This window comes from Scyliorhinus canicula, chromosome 11 (genome assembly GCF_902713615.1).
Source record: "Scyliorhinus canicula chromosome 11, sScyCan1.1, whole genome shotgun sequence".
Lineage (NCBI taxonomy): Eukaryota > Metazoa > Chordata > Chondrichthyes > Carcharhiniformes > Scyliorhinidae > Scyliorhinus > Scyliorhinus canicula.
Genome location: NC_052156.1, coordinates 48,009,517 through 48,035,753, shown reverse-complemented (window position 1 = coordinate 48,035,753; position 26,237 = coordinate 48,009,517). Strand labels below are relative to the sequence as shown.

Genomic DNA, 26,237 nt, shown 5'->3' with positions numbered 1-26,237 from the left:
ACTAATTCAATCTTCTGTAGAAGGCCTCAAACACCCCATTCACCCCTTCTGGGTACAACACTATCTTGCCCCTCTCATCCCTCTCATCCCTCACCCTACCAATCTCCCTCATCCCTTGGAGCCACCAAATGTGCGAGCACTCACTCCATGGCTGCCAGCGGAAGTCAATCAGCAATAGATAAACACACAAATACAGCTGTGGCAGGTATTGCAGTAATGAAATCTCAAATATCCTTCTCAAAGGCAGCACGGTGGCGCAGTGGGTTAGCCCTGCTGCCTCACAGCACCGAGGTCCCAGGTTCGCTCCTTGCTCTGGGTCACTGTCCATATGGAATTTGCACATTCTCCCGGTGCTTGCGTGGGTTTCGCCCCACACCCCAAAGATGTGCAGGGTAGATGGATTGGCCATGCTAAATTGCCCCTTAATTGGAAAAAATTAACTGGGTACTCTAAATTTAAAAAATATATATTCTTCTCAACCTTGCACCTCGCGTGAGATGTGGTGACCCTCAAGTTAAATCACCACCAGTCAGCTCTCAAGGGGGAAGTAGCCAACAGTCTTCTGGGACCACGGTGACATTTACATTCCAGTAATAACTACACAAGAAATCTACAATAGACTGATATCAAGCTAATAAATGCACAACCACAACAGACATAGGTATCAGGAAGTGTGATGGATACCCTACTTAAAGGGGGCATTTGGCAAAGTTACATTGGAGGAGCAGTTACAAATCTCCACATGGTTAATTTCACTGCTGAAGACAAATGAGCTCCAAAGATGAAAATAAGATTAATCAGAATTACCTTAACTGACACACTTCCTTTCATTAACATTCTCCGTGGTTGACTGTCACTGCATTTTGTCGAAATGATATTATTTCTTAATTATTATTTATGAATATCACCTCTGCAGCTGTTATTGTTTTCATCAGATTTCTACAACAATACCGACTTCACCACATAGCTATAGTATAAATGTTAGAATCCAAGAAAGAATAATATACTATTCCCCTGTTGTGGCACCTTTAGCCAGACCTGAGTGTTCATAGTTTTCTGCCTCCCAATTATTTATTCCTGGGGAACAAACTGAAACTTTGTGCTTCCCAATGATGGTAATCTAGTTGACAGTGGCACTGCACAGTCAGTAAGACACCGCTAGTATTTGTCTGCTCTTTTTCAGGTTGTCTTACATCCTACACCGAATAGTCCAAAATCAGCCGAATTACACAAAATGGTTGTTTCAAAAAACAGCACCGATCAGGATCTGAAAATTAAACTGGCCGTTCGAATGGACAAACCACAGAATATGAAGCACTGTGGGTAAGTATGCAACCTGTAAATAAGGGGAGGGGCTGTTGGTTTGAAAGAAATAACATAATTTAAGACTCATGACATTTGGTTGTCTTGACGATCATGTTTGATCTCTTCGGTCATTTCCAAATATTGAAATCAATTCCGACCCTTGGCAGCATTTCTGTTCTTTCTTTATAATGTCCCAGTTACAAATGTCAGTGACATGTATCAGCTTGAGTTCAGCACTTAGGAATTATGGTTCAATATCAAAACTAATTTCTAGGATTTTATGCATAATGTTTCATTTGACTCTTGAGTCATCCTACATAACTGGTTAATCATCGTTTTACTATTGGTTCATCCGGCCCATGATGAGCCAGTGAAAAGAACACATAAAGTGGTTTCCAGTAAAAAAATCAAATTATTTCACCATTATAATGGATAAGACAGTTGTCAATATGACATTGTAAACCAGACTAATAACTTGATTTTGGGATTATGTTAACATAGCATTTGCTGTTAAACCTAATCAGAGCATAACTTAATTCAGAAAGTTAATGTAATGCTGAATTCAATTTACTGGAATAACACTCAGGTTCCAATAGGTGGTTGGCAACTGTCTGTAGTATAGCAGAGAGCTGTCATATACGTCCTGTTTCTGTCTATAGCTTGGATGATATTAATGTAAGAAGATGCAGGGTGAGATTCTCCTCCAATAGTGCTGCGAATGGCTCTGAGTTCCCAATTTGGCCTCCACTCACTTGCTTTTCAGAACTTGATCCCTGCCAAGGCAAACACAGCAGTCCCTTGGTAAATATTACAAGTACTTTTGCCCCTTTAAGAGGCCAGTTGTCTCTTTTGATGAACGGTGAGGTTCTACCACTGCCAATAACAGGAACCCTTGTGGTAGCTTCCAAACAGTAAAATTTATTCTAACATTTAAGGGCAGAATCTTGTGAACTCTGAAAATTAATCAAGGGTTGGGGCCATTTCTGAGTCCTGGAAACGAGCAGGATAGATAAAAGGGAATCCAGTAGATGTGATATACTTGGATTTCCAAAAAGGTTTCAAAAGGTTGCTTAAAAGATAAGAACCCATGGTGCTGGGAGTAATACTTGAACATGGATAGAGGAAAACTATAACTAATAGAAGGCAGAGAGTTGGGATAAGAGGGACATTTTCAGAATGGTAACCTGTAACTAGCGGAGTACCACAGGATTCAGTGCTGGGGCTACAATTATTTACAATGTATTGTCATGTCTTGGATGAGGACAGTGAATGTACTATTGCCAAGTCTGCAGATGACATAAAAATAGGTGGGAAGGCAAGAGTCTGCAGAGGGATATTGGCAGGTTAAGTGAGTGGACAAAACTCGGCAGATGGAATATAATGTAGGAAAATGAAATGTCAAGTTATGCACTTTGGTGGGAAGAATAAAGAAGCTTAATATTATTTAAATAGAGAAAGACTGCAGAAAGCTGCAGCACCTAAGGAGTTGGAATGTTTGTGCCTAAAGCACAAAAAGCTTGCATGCAAGTTCAGCAGGAAATAGGGAAGGCAAAGGAAATGTTGGTCTTTATTTCAAAGGAAATGCAGTATAAAAATAGAAAAGTCTTGTGAAAACTACTAGTTAGGCCACACCTGAAATACTGTGAACAATTTTGGTTCTCTTACCTAAGGAAAGGTATATTGGCTTTGGAGGCATCCAAAGAAGGTTCACTATGTTGATCCTATGGAGGTATGGAAGGATTTTCTTCTTCGGAGAGGTTGAGTAGATTGGGCCTATACTCATTCACGTTTAGAAGAAAGGAGGTGACCTTATTGAGACACATAGGATTCTCAGGGAACGTCTCAGAGTAGACGTTGAGAGGTTGTTTCTCCTTGTGGGAGAGTCTAGGATCAGAGGGCATAATCTCCGAGTAAGGAGCAGCCCATTTAAGTCAGAGATGAGGAGGAATTTCTTCTCTTGAGGGTAGCGAATCTGTGGAATTATTTACCGCAGAAGCTATAGAGTCTGGGCCATTAAGTATGTTCAAGGCTGAGATAAACAGATTTTCAATCGGTAAGGGAATCAAAGTTTATGGAGGTAAAGCAGGAAAGTGGAGTTATATCAGATCAGCCATGATCTAATTGAATGACGGAGCAGACTCGATGGGCCGAATGGCCTACTTCTTCTCCTACATCTTATGGTCTGATGCAACACTCGCTGTCAGGACATCCACCTGGAAGATATGCCCAGAGGAAGTCAATTCACCGGCCCCCTCAGGGCCCACTGTCCAATTAACAGTAGCGGGTAGGTTCCTAGGGCTGCAGTCACATTAGAGGGCGAGGTCCACTCCGCCAAAGGTGTCTTCTGCCAATGCGAGATCGTGACCATGACGGTTCTTTCATCTTGAGGCATCACAAAATTACATATAGTGGATGTACCCAAATCTGCTGCACCTGATGGCCCAAAACACCTCATCGATACCTAGTTTTGACATATCACAGTTCCTTCGCTGTCAATAAGTCCTGGAGCTCCCTTCCTAACAGGACTGGATTCTGAACTTCGGACGCTGCAACACATCAGTGAGGGGAGAAGTACCTGGACACTGTGTTTTAGGAGGCAGTCACAGCCCTTAGACTAACTACCTTAAATTCAGCCAGTGGCAGGGACAGGAGCATGTGGCTGCGAGTGAGGCAGGCAGAGGAATCCAGGAGGTAGATTTGTAGTAGCGTAAGCCCTTGACTTTGTCCAACAGGTTCAGATTCTTATAAAAGCAAATTACTGCGGCTGCTCGAATCTGAAACCAAAAAGAAAATGTTTGAAAATCTCAGCACGTCTGGCAGCATCTGTAGGGAGAGAAAAGAGCTAACCTTTCGAGCCCAGATGATTCTTTGTCAAAACTAAAGATATAGAAAGTATTGGCAGCTTCCAGTTCACAGGCCCCAACCACCTCCTATTCACCAGGGTTGTTACAGATCCATCCCACACCAGGATGGTCTGAGAGCTCTTCACTTCTTTCTCGAAAAGAGGCCTGGACAATTCCCATTCACTACCAATCTCCTCCACTTGGCTGAACTCGTTCTATCTCTCAACAACTTCTTTAACACATCCCATTTTCACCAAATCAAAGGTGCAGCAATGGGTATCCGCGTGGGTCCTAGCTACACTTGTCTTTTTATGGGGTATGTGGAACATTCCTTGTTCCAGGCCTACCCGGGTCCCCTCCCACAACTCCTTTACCGATACATTGATGACTATTTTGGTACCACTTCATGCTCTCGTCTGGACCGGGAAAAATTCATCAACTTCGATTCCAGTTTCCACCCCTCCATCACTTTCACCTGGTCCATCTCAGACACTTCCCTTCCCTTCCTTGATCTTTCTGTCTCCATTTCCGGCAATAAACTATCTGCTAATATCGACTACAAGCCCACTGACTCCCACAGCTATCTGGACTACAGCTCTTCGCACCCTACACCCTGTAAGGACTCCATCCCTTTCTCACAGCTCCTTCGCCTCCATCGCATTTGTTCCGATGATGCCACTTTCCAAAATGGTGCTTCGAAAATGTGTTCCTTCTTCCTCAACCGTGATTTCCCACCTACAGTTGTTAACAGGGCCCTCAACAGTGTGCGGTCCACCTCCCGCGCCCTTACCCTCGCCCCTCCCCTCCCTCCCAGACCAAGGATAGAGTCCCCCTCGTTCATACATTTCACCCCACCAGCCTCCATATGCAAAGCATAATCCTCCGCCATTTTCTCTAACTCCAGCATGATGCCACCACCAAACACATTTTCCCTTCACTCCCTCTGTCAGCATTTCGCAGAGACCGTTCCCTCCGAGATTATCTAGTCCACTCCTCCACCATACCCAGTACCTCTCCCATCACCCATGGCATCTTCCCATGCAATCGCAGAAGGTGTAACACCTGCCCCTATACCTCTTACATGCTTGACATCCCAGGCCCAAAACACTCATTCCAGGTTAAGCAGCGTTTCACTTGCACCTCGTCCAATTTGGTCTATTGCATTCGCTGCTCCCAATGTGGTCCAAACCAAACGCAAACTGGGTGATCGCTTTGCTGAGCACATTCGGTCTCTGCGCATTCAGGACCCTGACCTTCCTGTTGCTTGCCATTTTAACAAAAGACCCTGCTCCCATGCCCATATGTCTGTCCTTGACAAAGAACAAAGAAAAGTACAGCACAGGAACAAGGCCTTCGCCCCTCCAAGCCTGTGCCAACCATGCTGCCCATCTATACTAAAATCTTCTACACTTCCTGTGTCCGTATCTCCCTATTCCCATCCTATTCATGTATTTGTCAAGATGCCCCTTAAATGTCACTATCGTCCCTGCTTCCACCACCTCCTCTGGCAGCGAGTTCCAGGCACCCACAACCTGCTGCAATGTTCCAGTGAAGCTCAACGCAAACCGGAGGAACAACATCTCATCTTCCCGTTAGGCACGCTACAGCCTTCCAGTCTCAACATCGAATTCAACAACTTCAGATGTTTAGCTCTACCCCACCTCGACCCATTTGCTTTCATGCTATTTCATTTTAACTGTTCTTTACCATTTCTTTCTCTCTTGTCTTTCTTTACATGTATTCACCCCCTCCATCTTATCTGCCTTTCGTTACCCATTCTGTGGCTATGACTCACCTTTCATTCTCACTACACAGTATAAATATTTCCCACTTTGTCTTCAATTTTGACAAAGGGTCATCTGGACTCGAAACGACAGCTCTTTTCTCTCTCTACAAACGCTGCCAGACCTGCTGAGATTTTCCAGCATTTTCTTTTTGGTTTCCGGTTCAGATTCTTGCTCTCTGTGTGGACAGGAATGGGGTGAATGAGCAAACTGACCACAGCACTGTAGTACAGGGAGCCATTCAAGTCAGGGGAGAGAACATAATTGTAGTTGTAAAGGGGAATAGTATAGTTAGGGGCATAGACACTGTTCTCTGTGACCAGGATTGAGAGTCCCAATGATTGTGTTGCCTACCTGTGCTCGCGTTCTGGATATCTCACCTGGGCTGCTAAGGAACTTGGAGTGGGAGGGTAAAGAACCAGCGGTCCACGTAGGTACTAGCATCATAAGTAGAACAAGAATAGAGGTTCTCCTGAAGGAATATGAGCAGCTAGGGGCTAAATTAAAACGCAGAACCAAAAAGGTAATAATCTTTGGATTACTTCCTGAATCAAAGTTAAAGGAGAAGGTGAGAGTGCAGGTTAATGATGAGGACTTTAAATGAGTTAAAGGGGCCGAGGGTTCAGGAGAGGTTAGCATAGTATCCAGAACACGGAATAGAACAGAGTACAGAAGGTGGCAGGAATCTAACTTCAAGCAGAGCAAAAAAGGGAACAACCATGAGAAGGCCGGGGGGGGTCAGCACAAGACTGAGGGTGTTGTATCTAAATCTGCACAGTATACAAAACAAGATAAATGAGCTTATTGCACACATTGAAATTGGCAGTAGAATGTTGTGGGCATCTCAGAGATGTGACTGCAAGGGGATCAGGGCTGGGATCTAAATATCCAAGGATATGTGTCCTATCGAAAGGACAGACAGATGGGCAGAGGGGGCGGGTTGCACAGTTAGTAAGACAAGAACTTAAATCGATAGCAAGAATCAATATAGGGTCAGAAGACATAGAATCTGTGTGGATGGAGTTGAGGAATCGCAAAGGAAAAAAGATCCTAACGGGAGTTATGTACAGGCCCCCCAGCAGTAGTCAGGGTGTGGGGCATAAAATAAATCAGGAGATATAAATGGCATATAAGAAAGGCAATATTACAATAATCATGGGGGACTTCAATATGCAGGTGGACTGGGAAAATCAGGTTGGTAGCGGATCCCAAGGAAAGGAATTTGTGGAATGTCTACAAGGTGGTTATTTGGAGCAGCTTGTGGTAGAGCCCACGAGGGAACAGGCAATTCTGGATTTGGTGATGTGTAATGAGACAGACTTTATTAGGGAACTTAAGGTGAAGGAACCCTTAGGGAGCAGTGACCACAATATGATAGAATTCACCCTGCAGTTTGAGAAGGAGAAGCTGGAGTCAGATGTAAAGGTTTTGCAATTGAATAAAGTTAACAACAAAGACATGAGGGAGTAGCTGGCCAGAGTTGATTGGAAGGGGAGCCGAGCAGGGGAGACAGTGGAACAACAATGACAGGAGTTTTGGGGGGATTATTTGGAAGGCACAACAGAAACTCATCACCGGGAGGAGGAAACATGCTCAGGGGAGGACAAGGCAACTGTGGCTGACGAGGGAAGTCAATGGCAGCATAGAAGCAAAGGGAAACGCATACAATGTGGGCAAGGATTCGTGGGAAGCCTTTAAAAGCAAGCAAAGGACAACTAAAAAAAGTAATAAGGGGGAGAAGGTGACATATGAGTGTAAGCTATCTAGTCATATAAAAGAAGAATGCAACAGTTTTTTTTGATATAAAGAAGGTAAGAGAGAGGCAAGAATGGACATTGGTTCAGGATTCTCTTTGGGTTAACATGCAGGTTCAGTTGGCAGTTATGAAGGCAAATGCAATGTCAGCATTCATGTCGACAGTGCTAGAATACAAGAGTAGGGATATACTTCTGAGGTTGTATAAGGTTCGGGTCAGATCCCATTTGGAATATTGTGAGCAGTTTTGTGCCCCGTATCTAAGGAAGGATGTTGCTGGCCTTGGAGAGGGTCCAGAGGAAGTTCACAAGAATGATCCAGAATGAAGGGCTTGACATATGAGGAGCGGTTGAGGACTCTGGGTCTGTACTCGATGGAGTTTAGAAGGATGAGGGGGATTTCATTGAAACTTACAGAATACTGAGAGGCCTGGATAGAGTGGACATGGAGAGGATGTTTCCACGAGTGAGAAACTAGAACCCGAGGACACAGCCTCAGACTGAAAGGACTATCCTTAAAAACAGAGATGAGGAGGAATTTCTTCAGTCAGAGGGTGGGGAATCTGTGGAACTCATTGCCGCTGAGGGCGGAGGAGGACAAGTCACTGAGTCTTTAAGACAAAGACAGCCAGGTTCTTGATTAGTAAGATATATGGGGTTATGGGGAGAACATAGGAGAATGGAGATGAGAAACATACCATGATTAAATGGTGGAGTAGACTCGATGGGCCAAATGGCCTAATTCTGCTCCTATATCTTATGGTTTTATGTCCCTGGGTGTACGTACACCACATGAACTGCAACAGTTTGAGAAGGTGGCACAATCACCCTCCGAAAGAAAATTAGGGATGGGTAACAAATACTGGCCTAGCCAGTGGTGCCCAGAGCCCATGAAAGAATGGATAAATAAACAATTGCTTCCAATCCCACCTTCAAGGCTGCCCTCGCAGGCCTCGGAACATCCTGCCCAAAATGTCTCAATTGTAAGTTAATAAAAGCAAAATATCACTGATTTTGGAAATCTGAAATAAAAACAGAAAATGCTGGAAAGAGAGAAACAGTTCGTATGACTTTATTTTTTATTATTATGGTCTAAATTGTCAGACTTATCTAACATCCAATACTGGACAAGCAGGAATGTTTTAAAATTAACACTTATCGAAACAAACAGGCCTTTGTACAACTAATATGTGGTGTTGTCCATATTTCCTCCACTTCACCACTGTTGATGTGTTCAGGCTTGTGATTTGAGTAGAGTTCCTCAAGAAATTCAATCACAATGAACAAGTGCAACCATTAAAATTATACAATATTTAATCACTATTCTTTATAGTGCTTGCTATGAATTTCATTTTTATTTCTATCCAAAAACACAGAAAAGAATTCATAGAATGTGACAGAATATGCGGCGAAGAAATATTCGGCCCAGCCAGCCTGTGCTGGGGTTCGTGCTCCACTTGAGCTTCCTTGCACCTTTCCTTATCTCAATCTACCATTACAACCCTCTATTCCCTTTTCCCTCAAATGCTTCCCCTTAAATGGATCCAGACCATTCGCTTCAACCACATTGCCACCATTCATTGGGTAAAGAAGTTACTTCTGAATTCCCTTTGAATTTCTTAATATTGATGACCTCTAGTTATGGTCTTCCCCACAAGGGCTGTTGACAATGTGATCCTGTTGACCCCAATGATGATTGCAACTTGGAACGAATGCCACCATTTGTTCACAGATTAACCATGTTTTTTTTTACATTCTTGATATTTAGCATTTGAACTGACATGATATAGTTAGGAATCTGGGAAATATGTTGAAAAAAAGGCACATTATTTGCAAGGGAACATTTCTTTGATTAATAGATAGACTCTTGAGGAGCATGTGAGTAGAATATGGATGAATGCAGAAATAATTGGGTCATTACAGACGCATTTCACTGACAGTGATGTGTGTGCAAATGGGAAGTGAGTTAGAACCTGAATGGCGAGGGACCAAGAGGGGAGTGAGCATTGAGGTTTAGCTGAGATCTAACTGAACAACTGTAATAAGAAATATTCACCATGGCAAATTGAGCAAATGTATGAAGAATTAGAATTGCTAAGAAATGGTAAAAGTTCACTGTTTAATTATACATAAAATCCCAGCTCTCCACCCAAAGTCTCAATCGGTCCTGAAGTCTGTGTTTTAATCTCACCCCTGAAGACTTTGTGTTTTAACCTCTGTCCTGAACCCTCACTGTTTCAATCTGTTCTTGCATTCTACCTCTTGTATACTTGTAAAAAAAACCTTCGTTATTTTCCTTTAAATTGATTATCAGTCTATTTCAGGCATTGAAATTCAGGTGCGCAACCTGCGGGTGGGTCACGGGCGGGTGTCGGGAGGGTGGCGGAGGCATCCGTCGTGGCGATCTCGATTGTGCAAATCCACGCGTAACACCCACAGCAGCCGGCTTTTAATAATACCGGCTACGAGCGACCTACAAAATGGCCAGGAACAGATTTTAAAAATTTGGCCGCACCGCGCATGCGCACTGATGATCGGCCATGCATGCGCAGTGCGGCCGCATTTTTTTAATATGGTTGCAGCCTTTTTTTTCAAGTTCGGAGGACCAAAGGGACCATTGGGGCCAAATGGACCCAAAACCATTTCCTCCATTTTTGTCAGCAACAAACAAGGTAAGAGAAAATGGTGGGTCGCGAAGGTCGGCCGGCGTGCGTCGCGATGGTCTGCCGGGTTGGGTCGCAAAGGTTGGCCGGTTGGTGAAAATGGGTCCCCGGAAAAAAAGTTTAAAAAACACTGGTCTATTTTTATGCTCCCTGGCAGGTTTCCTAATCCCTCATGGTGCTTCCCTTCTGTGCTTGTTTATTACTTTGTCACTGTTTAAAATTTCATTTTATCCTGTTTTATCTATCCATGTAGCCCTAGGATATGTTTTAATGGGAAAAAAAGATTTCTCCCGGACTCCCAAGGCCCAGGATAGACTCCGCTATTAAACGGGACTCTTTTTATGGGGTGCCTCAATGAGGAAAGCCTCGCTGAGGCCTCACTTATATTCATATATTGCACTGGGTTAGCATTGCCAGGGTGCCACGCTGGCAGTGCCCAGGTGCTCAGGTGGTATCGGGAGTACCAGGGTACCACCCTGTCCAGAACCACCCATGGACCTCCGATTTCCTGGGAGCCCCAGGTGCCGGTAAGCCTGGTCTACATTGGTGTGCACCAGTGCTAAACGGCGCGACGACGAGATGTCCGAGGTGTGGGTGTTTTATCCCAGGCCTTGGGAGACTCCGGCGCAAATATTTAAAAATATATATTTTTCTTAAACTTTATTATTTTATACCCAAAAATTACAAAAAGTACAAAAATGACCAACAACAACAATAAACCAAATAATAAGAACAAAAACCGAGCGAACCTACCCACCTTACTCCCTCCCCCACCTACACCACTGCCCTCACCTACCCAAACAGCTAACTGTGACCGATTCCTTAAAGTACAATATGAACAATTGCCATAACCCCCTCACGGTATATTTGACCATCTTGAGGTGCAAAAGCTCCATTAAGTCACCTCGCCACACCGAGGCTTGAGGCGGCGTCACCAGTTTCCAACGCGGGAAGATTTGCTTCCGAGCAACCAGCGAGGCGAATGCCAGGGCATCCGTCCCCTTACCCGTCTGCAACTCCGGCAGGTTCAATACCCCGAATATATCCACTAAAGGTCAGGGATCCTACTCAATATTCAGGATTGCCGATATGGTATTGAAAAAAGAGACGCAGAAACCAACATAGAACATAGAAGAACATAGAACAGTACAGCACAGAACAGGCCCTTCGGCCCTCAATGTTGTGCCGAGCCATGATCACCCTACTCAAACCCACGTATCCACCCTATACCCGTAACCCAACAACCCCCCCTTAACCTTACTTTTTATTAGGACACTACGGGCAATTTAGCATGGCCAATCCACCTAACCTGCACATCTTTGGACTGTGGGAGGAAACCGGAGCACCCGGAGGAAACCCACGCACACAGGGGGAGGACGTGCAGACTCCACACAGACAGTGACCCAGCCGGGAATCGAACCTGGGACCCTGGAGCTGTGAAGCATTTATGCTAACCACCATGCTACCCTGCTGCCCCAATGTTTGAGACAGGACCAGAACATGTGCTAATGAATAGAATAGAATAGAACAGTACAGCACAGAACGGGCCCTTCGGCCCTCGATGTTGTGCCGAGCAATGATCACCCTACTCAAACCCCCACGTATCCACCCTATACCCGTAACCCAACAACCCCCCCCTTAACCTTACTTTTTAGGACACTACGGGCAATTTAGCATGGCCAATCCACCTAATCCGCACATCTTTGGACTGTGGGAGGAAACCGGAGCACCCGGAGGAAACCCACGCACACACGGGGAGGACATGCAGACTCCGCACAGACAGTGACCCAGCAGGGAACCGAACCTTGGATCCTGGAGCTGTGAAGCATTTACGCTAACCACCATGCTACCGTGCTGCCCCATGGTTCACAGGCCTTCTCGAACAACACTCGCGCCTATCCTCAACTCCCTCAAAGAAACAACTCATTCTGGCCTTGGTAAGGTACACCCTAAACACTACCTTGAGCTGGATCAAACTCAGCCTCGCACAGGGTGACCCTGCAGAGGGATTCACTCAACACCTCCTCCTCAAGTATGGGTCCCAGTTCCTCCTCCCATTTAGTCTTCACGCCTCCGGCGAGACCAACTCTTCCCCTAAAATCAGTCCATAGATGCCGGACATACTACCCTCTTTTGACCTCAGACAGAAACCCTATCCAATAACGAAGGTGACATCACCAGAAATGTTGGGAATATACGTCAAACAAAATTTTGAATCTGTGGGTACTTAAACGCATCCGAGTTCAAGAGCCCAACTTTCTCTTTCAGCTCCTCCAGGTTGGCAAACCACTCCTCCAGAAATAAATCACTCACTCACTCCACCCCTTCCACCCCCGAAATGTGGCATCCAACTTCGCTGGTTTGAACAAGTGCTTCATGCAAATAGGGCCCACCTTGGCACTGACACCAGCTTTAAATGCTGCTGGAGTGGCCCCTATGGTTTTAACGTTGAGAAAACCACTGGGTTTGTAGACAACAGGTTAAACTGCATTTGCAGATTTTTCCTGCATGCCAATAGTTTCGGAGTTGGCTCCCTCACATATCCACGGTCCACTCCCAGGATCTCATCCACTAACCCCTGTTGCTCCTTTTTTGGCCTCCCCATCCACATACGTCTTGTACAATATGATTTCCTCTCTAATCACTGCCTTGAAACATAAACATATTTAACTGAGCTTAACTGCACACTTAAATATGCAAATCTGGATCTCACCCATTGAGGGCAAGATTCAGATTGCGATGTCTCACGAGATCACGTTTGGTCACGCGTGGTGTCCCGAGAAGCCTCTCGCGAGATTTACCGGCCCCGCCATGTCACCGAGTCGGGTGTGATGAAGCCGTATGATCGCGGCTATAGTCTTCATTATTCTCCATGGGAATCTTTAGTAAAAGGCAAAAGATTTGCGCGATCTGGAAGACAAACCAGGGTATGTCTTCATTGTTTACCAGAAAATATTTAATATGTGTTTTACTACCTTGTATTTCTATAGGGGCTGGTTTAGCACACTGGGCTAAATCGCAGGCTTTTAAAGCAGATCAAGGCAGGCCAGCAGCACAGTTCAATTCCTGTACCAGCCTCCCCAAACAAGCACCGGAATGTGCTCTTTTCACAGTAACTTCATTGAAGCCTACTCGTGACAATAAGCGATTTTCATTTTCATTTCATTTCTATATCCCTCACTCTCATCGCTATTCAACCTCCAATATTTTCGATCAATTAATCTTTAATTCCCTTTCATTTCAGTGAAATTAGCAAATTTATAGTCCAACATCTTTAACTTGGACTGTTCTTCCCCATTATCTATTTCAACCTAAATCCAATTAAATTATGGTGTTTATTTCCAACGTGTTCCCTGCCTCCAGGTTGCTTGCTTGTCCTGCATCGTTATATAATGGTGTACCTAATACCAGATCTGGCAAGACAACAATGAAACAGTCTTGAATACATTCCAGGAACCCTCCTCATACTGACCGCAAAGGATTGTTTAATCCAAGTCCACTTTAGGTTAGTCGAGGAATCCATTAATGTAATTGTACGACTGCTGCTCAAAGTTGCCAACTGTGATGGACCCTTGTGGAGTACACAATAAATAGGGAGGTTTTTTTTCCTGGAGGTTTTCCTTTAAGTGCCTATTCCACATAGCTGGAGTTCAGTTTTGGGCCTTTATTAGTCTTACGCAAAGTTTGAAGTTTTCATTGCTGTGCAGCTTCCATGGGAGATGTGCACTAAGGACAGTAACACAGGGTTTCAGCACTTGGTCTTCCCATAGCATCATTAGTCCTATAGCAGCACCAAGGTCATTGCTGTCTTTTCCTACATTTAGTTCTTGACAGTTCACAGGAACTTGAGTAATCTTGTGCAGGGAACATAATGATGGTAAAAGAGCAACCAAAAGCTAAATGTCCTGGCAATAAAGATACTCATCCTATTTTGGTGTTTCCAGTAATAAGTTCCTTGTACCTCAGTAACTGATGCCTGGATCACCCATCAATTTTCTCAACTGACAGTGTTACACTTGTTAGCAAGGCTTCCGGATGGATGACGGGTTAAAATAACGGAAAGGTTTACAATCCAACTGACTCAAATAAAATAACGGAGGACAAGCAGACTGCAGGGAGAAATTAGGGAAAGTGATTTGGAACATATTCATGAGAGAAAACAAACTTAAAATTTAAAATATTGAAACTATCTGTTCTGGCAAGGTTAGAGTTAACATGCAGGAGTTTTTTTAAAAAGTCTTCTACTTTTCTAATAAACCTCAGACTACAGCACTTCAACTTCTGCTAGTGGAGATTAATAGCACTTGAAATTGTAAATGCAAATTGTCACCAATACATGTTCCTCCTACTCGAATGTCTAGTTCAACTGGTGCCAGCCATCCAGACACAGGCAAGGATATTTTGCTGGGATAACACAGAGACAAACCTTCCTAAGCACAGTGAATGGTTCCTAACTTGAAAAGTGCTAAATCTTTGTCCACAAAATACAGTACCCTCTAAAGTTAAACATAGAACATAGAACATAGAACAGTACAGCACAGAACAAGCCCTTTGGCCCTCAATGTTGTGCCGGGCAATGATCACCCTACTCAAACCCATGTATCTACCCTATACCCGTAACCCAATCCCTCCCCTCCCTAACCTTACTTTTTAGAACACTACGGGCAATTTAGCATGGCCCATCCACCTAACCCGCACATCTTTGGACTGTGGGAGGAAACCGGAGCACCCGGAGGCAACCCACGCACACACGGGGAGGACGTGCAGACTCCGCACAGACAGTGACCCAGCCGGGAACCGAACCTGGGACCCTGGAGCTGTGAAGCATTTATGCTAACCACCCAAACTAATTGTAATCCGTACATACATGCATGTGTAGTTACATTTACTACTGCTGTGAACTGGCAAGGTCATTTCACAACGTCACCATTAAAATTATAGTTTCCCACAGTGTCCACTAATTCTGTGCACGACTAGATGTTAGGTGGAGGAGGCCGAGCGTCTAGACAAGAACTGGTGATTTATTGGCTTTTCAATTGCAGTTCATTTGAGAGTTGTGTTCCATATCCATTACAGGCAAAGTGACCTAAAAAGAACTGATTCATACCCATTGAATGAAGACTTACTGGCAGACTTACTGTATTGTGCAGACCTGTTTGCTGATAGCAGGTAATTAGCAGGCATGGATGCACTGGAAGTGATACAAAGATTGGATGTGGTATTTGGTTTGAACGTGCAGTTTTCAGTTGTCGCCAGTAATTCTTTGCGTGCTTTTAGTAGTGAAATGGGAATCAGCGATGATTCTTCGAAACAAAATTTCATGCCCACAACCGAGCAAGCACCAAGAGAAGAAAAAAAAGCAGCACTGATTCACAGGATTGGGAAACAATTCAAGGCCAAGAAAAGTCTTTAAATTACTAATCATTTGCAGCAGCAGTGTTTTATAGTGCATAATTCAAATTACATTAAACCCTTCTCTTCAGTCCTGATGATAGGAAATAATCAAACCATTTTTGCATGGAACTTGCACCATAAATCAATACTTTAAATTTATTTTTGTTATAAAAGATTAATGTAAATTACTTTAATGTTTTTGAATGACTTCATAAATTGCCTTGAGCAACTTTATAAGAACACAATACGTTGTTTGTTTATATAATAAATATATCCTTTAATATTTCATTATGCCATTTAGAAACACTTCCAAAATGCAAATTTATGTTCAAGTCAAAATGACCTGAAACTGGTGACATTCAGGAACCAATATTCATGGATCTGCAGGTTATCTAAGCATATTTTAGTCTTCTAATTGTCCTCTGCAGAAATTGTATCTATTGCTCTGCTCTACTCTTCCCATCCCATAGCAGAATGGAAACATTGGATGCTGCAAGTCAGGTGCAATCTGTTTGATATTCCCTGCCTTGTTGCTCACATTGTGGCATTCATCCAATACAATGTGAATGATGGCATGGTCGTAATGAAACAGCAACGATGATGTTCAAGGCATGATAATGATTTTCCTGGTGAATAGGTATTGACATTCGAATCCATCAACGGCTAGAATGGATTCTCAGGAAGACCTTTTCAGACCAGGAGCCCGAACGCACTTAAATCAATGGGAAGATGGTCACGCATGCTTTTGAAAGGATGAGATCAAAGGGGCTAAAGTATTTTTGGATTGTTTTACATGAAGGGTTTCAAAATGTCTTTGTAGTGGTAAGCTACAACATTGTTATCTTTTGTAGTTAATAGATGGAATTGAATTTATTGGCTCTGAAATGTCAGAAATCACTGCATTCATCTAATTCATGACCTCAAGAGTATTCCCGACTTCCCCACCATTGGCAACCGTGCCAGGCCCTAAACTATGGAATCTTCGCCTCAAACCCGTCTTTTTCCCCTTCCCCCTTGAAAATATTCACGAAACAAACCTTTTTTAAAAAATATTTTTATTCAAGGCATTTTCATATCGTGCACACTGCCCGGGTATTGGCGCAAGGGTGAATGATGCATATCAGCTGCAAGTTGACCAAGTGGTACCCCTTTTGGTTAGAACATAGATCATAGACATTGCAACGCAGTACAGGCCCTTTGGCCCTCAATGTTGCGCCGACTGTGAAACCAAACTAAAGCCCATCTACACTATTCCACTATCATCCATATGATTATCCAATGACCATTTAAATGCCCTTAATGTTGGCGAGTCCACTACTGTTGCAGGCAGGGCATTCCACACCCTTACTACTCTCTGAGTAAAGAACCTACCTCTGACATCTGTCCTATATCTATCTCCCCTCAATTTAAAGCTATGTTCCCTCGTGCTAGCCATCACCATCCAAGGAAAAAGGTTCTCACTGTCCACCCTATCTAATCCTCTGATCATCTTGTATGTCTCAATTAAGTCACCTCTTAACCTCCTTCTCTCTAACGAAAACAGCCTCAAGTCCCTCAGCCTTTCCTCATAAGATCTTCCCTCCAAACCAGGCAACATCATGGTAAATATCCTCTGCACCCTTTCCAATGCTTCCACATCCTTCCTATAAGCGGCGACCAGAACTGCACACAATATTCCAAATGCGGCCGCACCAGAGTTTTGTACAGCTGCAACATGACCTCATGGCTCCGAAACTCAATCCCTCTACCAATAAAAGCTAACACACCGTACGCCTTCTTAACAACCCTATCAACCTGGGTGGCAACTTTCAGGGATCTATGTACATGGACACCGAGGTCTCTCTGCTCATCCAAACTACCAAGAATCTTACATTAGCCCAGTACTCTGTATTCCTGTTACTCCTTGTAAAATGAATCACCTCACACTTTTCTGCATTAAACTCCATTTGCCAATTCGCAGTCCAGCTCTGCAGCTTATCTATGTCCCTCTGTAACCTGCAACGTCCTTCCGCACTGTCCACAACTCCACCGACTTTAGTGTCATGCGTAAATTTACTCACCCATCCTTCTACGCCCTCCTCCAGGTCATTTATAAAAATGACAAACAGCAGTGGCCCCAAAACAGATCCTTGTGGTACACCACTAGTAACTGAACTCCAGGCTGAACATTTCCCATCAACCACCACCCTCTGCCTTCTTACAGCTAGCCAATTTCTGATCCAAACTGCTAAATCACCCTGAATCCCATGCCTCCATATTTTCTGCAATAGCCTACCGTGGGGAACCTTATCAAACGCTTTACTGAAATCCATATACACCACATCAACTGCTTTACCCTCGTCCACCTGTTTGGTCACCTTCTCAAAGAACTCAATATGGTTTGTGAGGCACGACCTACACTTCACAAAACCGTGTTGACTATCCCTAATCAAATTATTCCTTTCTAGATGATTATAAATCCTATCTCTCATGATCCTTTCCAAGACTTTGCCCACAACAGAAGTAAGGCTCACTGGTCTATAGTTACCGGGGTTGTCTCTACTCCCCTTCTTGAACAAGGGGACAACATTTGCTATCCTCCAGTCTTCTGCACTATTCCTGTAGACAATGACGACATAAAGATCAAAGCCAAAGGCTCAGCAATCTCCTCCCTGGCTTCTCAGAGAATCCTAGGATAAATCCCATCCAGCCCAGGGGACTTATCTATTTTCACACTTTCCAGGATTGCTAACACCTCCTCGTTATGAACCTCAATCCCAGCTAGTCTAGTAGCCTGCAGCTCAGTATTCTCCTCGACAACATTGTCTTTTTCCTGTGTGAATACTGACAAAAAATATTCATTTAGCACCTCTCCTATCTCCTCGGACTCCACGCACAACTTCCCACGACTGTCCTTCACTGGCCCAACTCTTACCCTAGTCATTCTTTTATTCCTGATGTACCAATATAAAGCTTTAGGTTATCCTTGATCCTACCTGCCAAAGACTTCTCATGTCCCCGCCTGGATCATCTTAGCTCTCTCTTTAGGTCCTTCCTGGCTAACTTGTAACTCTCAAGCACCCTAACTGAACCTTCACGTCTCATCTTTACATAAGCCTCCTTCCTCTTGACAAGTGATTCAACTACTTTAGTAAACCATGGTTCCCTCGCTCTACCACTTCCTCCCTGCCTGACAGGTACATACTTATCAAGGACACGCAGTAGCTGTTCCTTGAACAAACTCCAGATTTCAATTGTGCCCATCCCCTGCAGTTTCCTTCCCCATCCTATGCATCCTAAGTCTTGCCTAATCGCATCAAAATTGCCTTTCCCCCAGCTATAACTCTTGCCCTGCGGTATATACCTATCCCTTTCCATTGCTAAAGTAAGGGTAACCGAATTGTGGTCACTATCACCAAAGTGCTCACCGACCTCCAAATCTAACACCTGTCCTGGTTCATTACCCAGTACCAAATCCAATGTGGCCTCACCTCTTGTTGGCCTATCTACATGCTGTGTCAGGAAACCCTCCTGCACACATTGGTGGTGTAGAGTGGCCTGTCATCTGCAGGTGCTCGTCGGGGTATATGCATCCTGTCGATCACCCCCTGGACCCAGGGCACCCCAGCGATGGCGGTGAATCCCACTGCCCGGGCTGCCTGGTGGGCTCGGTCCACATTGAAGTGGATATATTGACCCGCCTGGGTATATCGGGCCTCCGTCTCGGCGAGGATGCACCTGTGCACTAACGTGTGTGAAACCCCAGACAGGTCCCCACTTGGTGCCGGTCAGGTACAGATTCAGGGCAACCGTCCCCTTGACGGCCACTGGGAGCGGGTGAGCCTCCCCCGACACCTGCGGCACCAGGTGTGCCCTCATTTAGCAGATATGTCACAATATCTCTCTGCTCCCCGGAGTTTTCGATGGCATGCCCGGTCCGGAAGGTCCTTGAATGACAGGCGATGCCGGTACACCCGAGGCTTTATGTGGCACCTCCTTGGCATCTCCTCCTCTTCGAGCTGTTGGGCGGCTCGCTCTCCATTTTGGGCGGATGCCACCTTTTCCTCTGTGGCACGCTCCGCTGCTGCCCGCTCCGCAACTGCAGCTTCCTCCTCCTCGAGCAACTCCAGCTTGTCCAACTGCAAGGCATCCCGCAGGTCTGCGGCGACTCGCAGGAAGGCCATCATTGCTGGTTGAATTTCAATATCCGTTGTCTACAGGGGGTGAAAGGCTGACATGCTAGAGTGACGCGCACCTCTGTGCCCAACCAGGTCCAACGGGCTGCATAGTGGCCCCGGACGTCCTCCGAACCCCCCCCCCCTCCATCCCTGCACCCCTGGTCTGTCGCTGGATGATACCATTGGGGCCTCCAGCCCTGGCACCCATCCCTAATGCCAGGGATACCTTTGGCTGGCACTGCCTTCGCCAATGGTACACTCCGTGGCTCTCAGAGGGGCTATTGTGGGGGTGGCCCTGGGTGGGCCACCGGCGGTTGTCGGCCAGGTGGGTGCAGGTGTGGCGGAGAATGGGTGTGGGGGGTGGGAGGTGGGGCACCCATACGGCTGGTGTCACTCTGCAAAATCAGGGGCCAGGGTTGGTGGTCAGTGGATGCACAGCAAGATGGCTGCGGTAATGACGGTCTATGCCTGGACACAGCCCCAGTCCTGTGGGGATCCCCTGTGCCGTACGTCCTTTTCCCCCCCTCACCCCCCCCCCCCCCCCCCCCCCCCCCCGCCCAATAGTCCTGGCAGGGACCCTCCACCCCAGCCAGCCTGGCCAGTGTCTGGCCCAGCAGCCCACAGTCGCTCCTCTGTGTCCTACCTCCTCTCTCAGTCCCTCAGCAGCCACAACGCCGGTTTCACGATTTTGTGTTTTATAAATCCTCCTCTTTTTCACATTTTCATCATATTTACCACGACAAATAATTAATAACAACAAATACAATGCAATCCCTTAGCCAACAATCCCCTCTTCTCACCCACCCTCAAACAGCTCCCAACATTTTGAATTCAAAACACCACTCAGAAAGAATCATCATTGATTTATATATGCCAAACCCCCCAACCCCTCCCCTAATGTTCGATGTCATCCAATTCGTGAAAATGCATGATGGTCCATGAGCTGTAGAACCCTTCCATCCTCCCCCTCAACTCAAACTTTACTTTCTCGAGCGTTAAGAACTCCAGCAGATCTCTCTGCCACGCCGAGGCACAGAGCGGAGAAGCCGACCTCCACCCCAACAGAATCCGCCTTTGGGCAATCAGCGAGGCGAAGGCCAAGACATCTGCCTCAGCACACGCTTCCAACCCCGGCCGATCTGACACCCCGAATATGGCTTCGGGGGGACCTGATTTGACAAGCTTCCAACGAATAGAGGGGAAGAAGTGTTTGTCAATAATGGCATGATGATCCTGCTGAACCCCTCTCCATGAGGACAATGGTCATGTAAGACGCAACTTTGCATCCATGCTATTATGTGACAGAGCACCACGCCCTGATATTGATGACATCTTGGGGCTCAGTATGAAAATGAGGATTCTGCATTAGTCATGTGGAAGAGCTGGTGTTTGGAAAGATGGTGCTGTCCAGATGTAGCTCTTTCTTGAGACGGTCAGGCACGAATGATTGACTTTTATAGTTGGAGTGGCCTTGCTGAGCTGCTGGCACACAGGCATGAGTGCATCCATGTGAGCAAAAGCATTTCATCTTCCGAAAGAATGTCATAGCCACTGACGTATTAACTTCATGGTTGAAAGATGTGCATTATGTGTCGCTGTTTAAGGATGTGTGCTTTTCACATTCTCCAGTGGCTACGTAGCCCCTTGGCTACTGCACTTTTCCAATAATTACCTCATTAATATTAATAATCGCTTATTGTCACAAGTAAGCTTCAATGAATTTACTGTGAAAAGCGCTTAGTTGCCACATTCCGGCACCTGTTCGGGGAGGCCGGTACGGGAATTGAACCCGTGCTGCTGGCATTGTTCTGCATTACAAGCCAGCTATTTAGCCCACTGTGCTAAACCAGCACCTGCTATCATTAGTGTTGAAGGTGACATATACTTTGCGATCATTGTGAGATGTTGAAGATGACAGTAAGAATGTTGTGTCTCCTGCATCAAAGCCTGAAGAGAACTTCAATTGTGAAAACTTGTCTTCATCTTATTTCTCTTGTAATCTTATAGCAATGAGTTTGTCACAGGCATGTCTGCCACGTTGTACTTGGGCAACGGCATTCACATGTGGCTCGTCTGAATCTTCTCTCTCTTCAGCTTTATACCTTTGCAAGTCCTCCTCGTCTGAGGAGATGTCTAGCTCCTCTGTGTTTCCCTACAGAAACAAATCCCCCCCTTTGCAGCACTTGGCTGTGGAGGGTGCATTAACAATGGTGATGAAGGACACTTTCTGTGGTTCTTATTGGAGAGCCTCGCCAGACAGTTACAAACATCTGAAATACATCTATTATAGGCCTGTATTGTGCTCTACCAGGGACCTTGTGGCTGAATATCCAGTATTATATCTCTTTGCAGATGCAATCTGTGGCTGATGAATGGATATTATTAGCCATGCATTCTGGTGTACACCTTAAATCAAGGAGCCACCTCTAGGAGCCAAGCAAATGATTGCTGCTGATTGTTTATATATGAACTTTGAAGTGGGCTGTCAAAGTTCAACAAACTGTCCTCATCTGGTGTCCACTGGACTCACATCTAGCAAAATGATGATCAAAATGGAACTTTGCTTGATGTTCCCCTTCTTAATCCAGAGATATTGAGTTGAATTTTATGATCCCATCAGGGAGGGGTTGGGGCTGGAAAATTGAGTTAGATGGGAGCAAAAAATTACACCCATTCATGCCAAATGGAACCATCCATCAAGTGCCCCAATTGAAATCAGTTAGTTTATACATACGTGGGATTACAGCTGGGACCTTACAGGTGCCTATGATTCAACAACTCACTGGATAAACCCATGTCGGCAGCCTTCAAAATTCATCCTTAGTTTAGACCATTCTACCTCAGGGCTCAGAACGTACTCTGGGTGGGAGCCTTCAATGTCCCTCATCGAGAGTGGCTTGGGAGCTCCAGAATGCATAAAACTGATCAAGTCCTAAAGGACATAGCCGATCGACTGGGTCTGCAGCAGGTGGTGAGAGAACCAAAAAGAGGGGAAAAAAACTTGACCTCATCCTCACCAACCTGCCTGCCGCAGACTCATCTGTCCATCAGAGTATTGGTGCGAGTGACCACCACACAGGCCTCGTGGAGACAAAGCTTCTTCTTCACACTGAGGATACTGACTGTTGTATTGTGTGGCATTACCACCCTGCTAAGTGGGATACATTTCAAATAGTTCTAGCAACTCAGGACAGGGCAACAGCGAGGCGCTATGGGCCATCAGCAGCACCACAAATGTACTCAACTACAATCTGTAACCTCATGATCCAGCATATCCCCCACTCTACCATTCCCACCAAGTCAAAGAATCAACCCTAGTTCAATGAAGAGTGCAGGAGGGCATGTCAGGTGTAGTACCAGTCATACCTAAAATTGAGGCGTCAACCTGGTGAAGCTACAGCACTGAACTACTTGCGTGTCAAACAGCATAAGCAGCAAGTAATAGACAGAGATAAGCGATTCCACAACCAACGCATCAGATCTAAACTCTGCAGTCCTGCCATATCCAATCGTGAATGGTGGTGGACAATTAAACAACTCACTGCACAAATAATCGCAACCTCAGTGATGGAGGAGCCCAGCACATCAGTGCAAAGGACAAGCCTGAAGCATTTGTAATCACCTTCAGCCAGAAATGCCGACTGGATGAGCCATCTCAATCTCATCACAGATGAAAGTCTGAATTCGATTCACTCCATGTGATATCAAATAATGACTCATGGCACTGGATACATTCCGGCAATGATACTGAAGATTTGTGCTCCAGAATTTGCCGTACCCCTAGCCAAGTTGTCTCAGTACACCGACAACATTGGCATCTACCCAGCAATGTGGAAAATTGCCCAGGTATGTCCTGTACACAAAAGGCCGGACAAATCCAACCCGGCCAATTTCTGCCCTATCAATCTACTCTCAATCATCAATAAAGTGATGGAAGGGTGTCATCAACAGTGCTATCAAGTGGCACTTACTTGGCAATAACCTGCTCACGGATGCTCAGTTTGGGTTCCGACAGGGTCACTCAGCTCCTGACCTCATGACAACTTTGGCTCAAACATGGGCAAAAGAGCTGAACTCCAGCGGTGAGGCAAGTGAGATTGCCTTTAACATCAGGGCCACATTTGATTAAGGAGGCATCAAGGAGCCCGAGCAAAACTGGAGTCAATGGGAATCATGGGGGAAACTTTCCACAGGTTGGAGTTGTATTTAGTGTAAAGGAAGATGATTGTCGTGATTGGAGGTCAAATATCTCAGTTCCAGGATGTCGCTGCTCGAGTGCCCCAGGGGTTGTGTCGTCGGCCCAACTACCTTCGGCTGCTTCATCAATTACCTTCCTTCAATCATAAGATCAGATGTGGGGATGTTTGCTGATGATTGCATAATGTTCAGCACAATTTGTGACTCCTCAGATACTGAAACAGACAGAACGGGATTCTCCCGCAATTGGCGGGACGGCCCGAAAACGGCTCCAAGAGCGGCGCGAACCACTCCGGTGTCAGGCCACCCAGAAGTTGCGGAATCCTCCGCATTTCTGGGACTAGGCCGGCGCCGTAGGGGTTGGTGCCGCGCCAACCGGCGGCAAAGGGCCGCCGTGGGCCGGCGCGAGTTGCCGCATGCGCAGAACCGCCGGCGTGTTTCCTGCACATGAGCAGGAGGTTTCTTCTCCGTGCCGGTCATGGCGGAGCCTTACAGAGGCCGGCGCGAAGGGAAAGTGTGCCCCCATGGCACAGGCCCGCCCGCAGATCGGTGGGCCCCAATCGCGGGCCAGGCCACCATAGGGGTCCCCCCCGGTGCCGTATCCCCCCGCTACCCCCCGAGGACCCTGCTAGTCGCCCTCCAAGCCAGGTCCTGGGATGGACCATGTCCATTTCACGCCGGCGGAATTGGCCAGGAAAGCGCGGCCGCTTGGCCCATCGGGGCCCGGAGAATTGCCGGGGGGGGTCGCTGCCAATGGCCCCAACCGGCGCGCCGTGATCCCCGTCCCTCCCGAAAACAGGCGCCAAAGAATTTGGCAGCCGGCGTCGGAACGGCGGGGCGGGATTCACGCTGCCCACCAGCGATTCTCCGATTCAGCGGGGGGTCGGAGAATCCCGCCCACAGTGTCTAAATGCAATACTCAGACTTGGGCTGACAAGTGGCAAGTAACATTCATGCCACACAAGTGCCAATTGCAATGACAATCTCCAAAAATCATAGAATCATAGAATTTACAGTTCATAAGGAGGCCACCCGGCCCATCGAGTTTGCACCGGCCCCCAGAAAGAGCACCCCATTGAAGCCCACGCATCCCCCCTATCCCCGTAACCCAGTAACCCCCACCTAACAAGGAATCTAACCATTGCCCCTTGACATTCAATGGCATTGCCATCACTGAATCCCCCACTATCAACATCTTGAGGGTTACCATTGACCAAAAACTAAAGTAGACCAACCATATAAATCCTGTGGCTGCAAGAGCAGGTCAGCAGAGACTAGGAAATCTCTGGCAAGTAACCCACCTCCTGACCGCAGAAAACCTGTCCATTCTCTACAAGGCGCAAGTCAGGAGTGTGACAGAATCCTCCCCACTTGCCTTGATGAATGCAGCTCCAACAACACTCAAGAAGCTTGACACCATCCAGGAATAAGCAGACCCCATTGATTGGCACCCCTTCCACAAACATTTAGTCACTCCACCACTAATGAACAGTGGCAGCAGTGTTCACCATCTACATGATGCACTGTAGGAACTCACCAAGCCTCCTTGGACAGCACCTTCCAAACCCAGGGCCCCTATCATCTAGAAGGACATGGGTAGCAGCAGCGCCGGCTCTAGGGTTGCTGGCGCCCCGGGCAAGCTGAACTTCGGTGCCCTTGGGGGGGGCGGGGCCGGGGGGGCCGGGGGGGGCGGGGCCGAGGGGGGGGCCGGGGCCGAGGGGGGGGCCGGGGCCGAGGGGGGGGGGGCCGAGGGGGGGCGGACCCGAGGGGGGGCGGCGCCGAGGAGGGGCGGACCCGAGGGGGGTGGCGGACGCGGGGGGCGGGCGGACCCGAGGGCGGGGGGGCGGACCCGAGGGCGGGGCGGGGGGGCGGACCCGAGGGCGGGGGGGCGGACCCGAGGGGGGCGAACCCGAGGGGGGCGAAAGTGAACGGGGGGGCGGACCGAGCCGGGGGGCCGCCCTGGGGGCGGGCGGCCACCGCGCATGCGCTGGTTGGCACCGGCCCAACTGCGCATGCGCGGGACCCGAGTCTCTGGCGCCCCCAAGCACATGGCGCCCCGGGCAACAGCCCGAGTTGCCGGTGCCTTGAGCCGGCCCTGGGTAGCAGATGCAAGAGAGCACCACCACCTGGAAGTTCCCTT

General features: G+C 46.7%; 1 protein-coding gene across 23 annotated transcripts in view; it reads left to right on the top strand.

Moving 5' to 3' along the window:
* cadpsa (Ca2+-dependent activator protein for secretion a) overlaps positions 1 to 26,237 on the top strand; it is a 736,161-nt gene that overhangs the window by 415,733 nt on the left and 294,191 nt on the right. For all 23 annotated transcript variants that reach the window (XM_038810550.1, XM_038810549.1, XM_038810561.1 and 20 more), the window contains exon 8: positions 1,184 to 1,323. In XM_038810550.1, the coding sequence (XP_038666478.1) occupies positions 1,184 to 1,323 (140 nt within the window). The remainder of the gene's footprint in view (positions 1 to 1,183; positions 1,324 to 26,237) is intronic.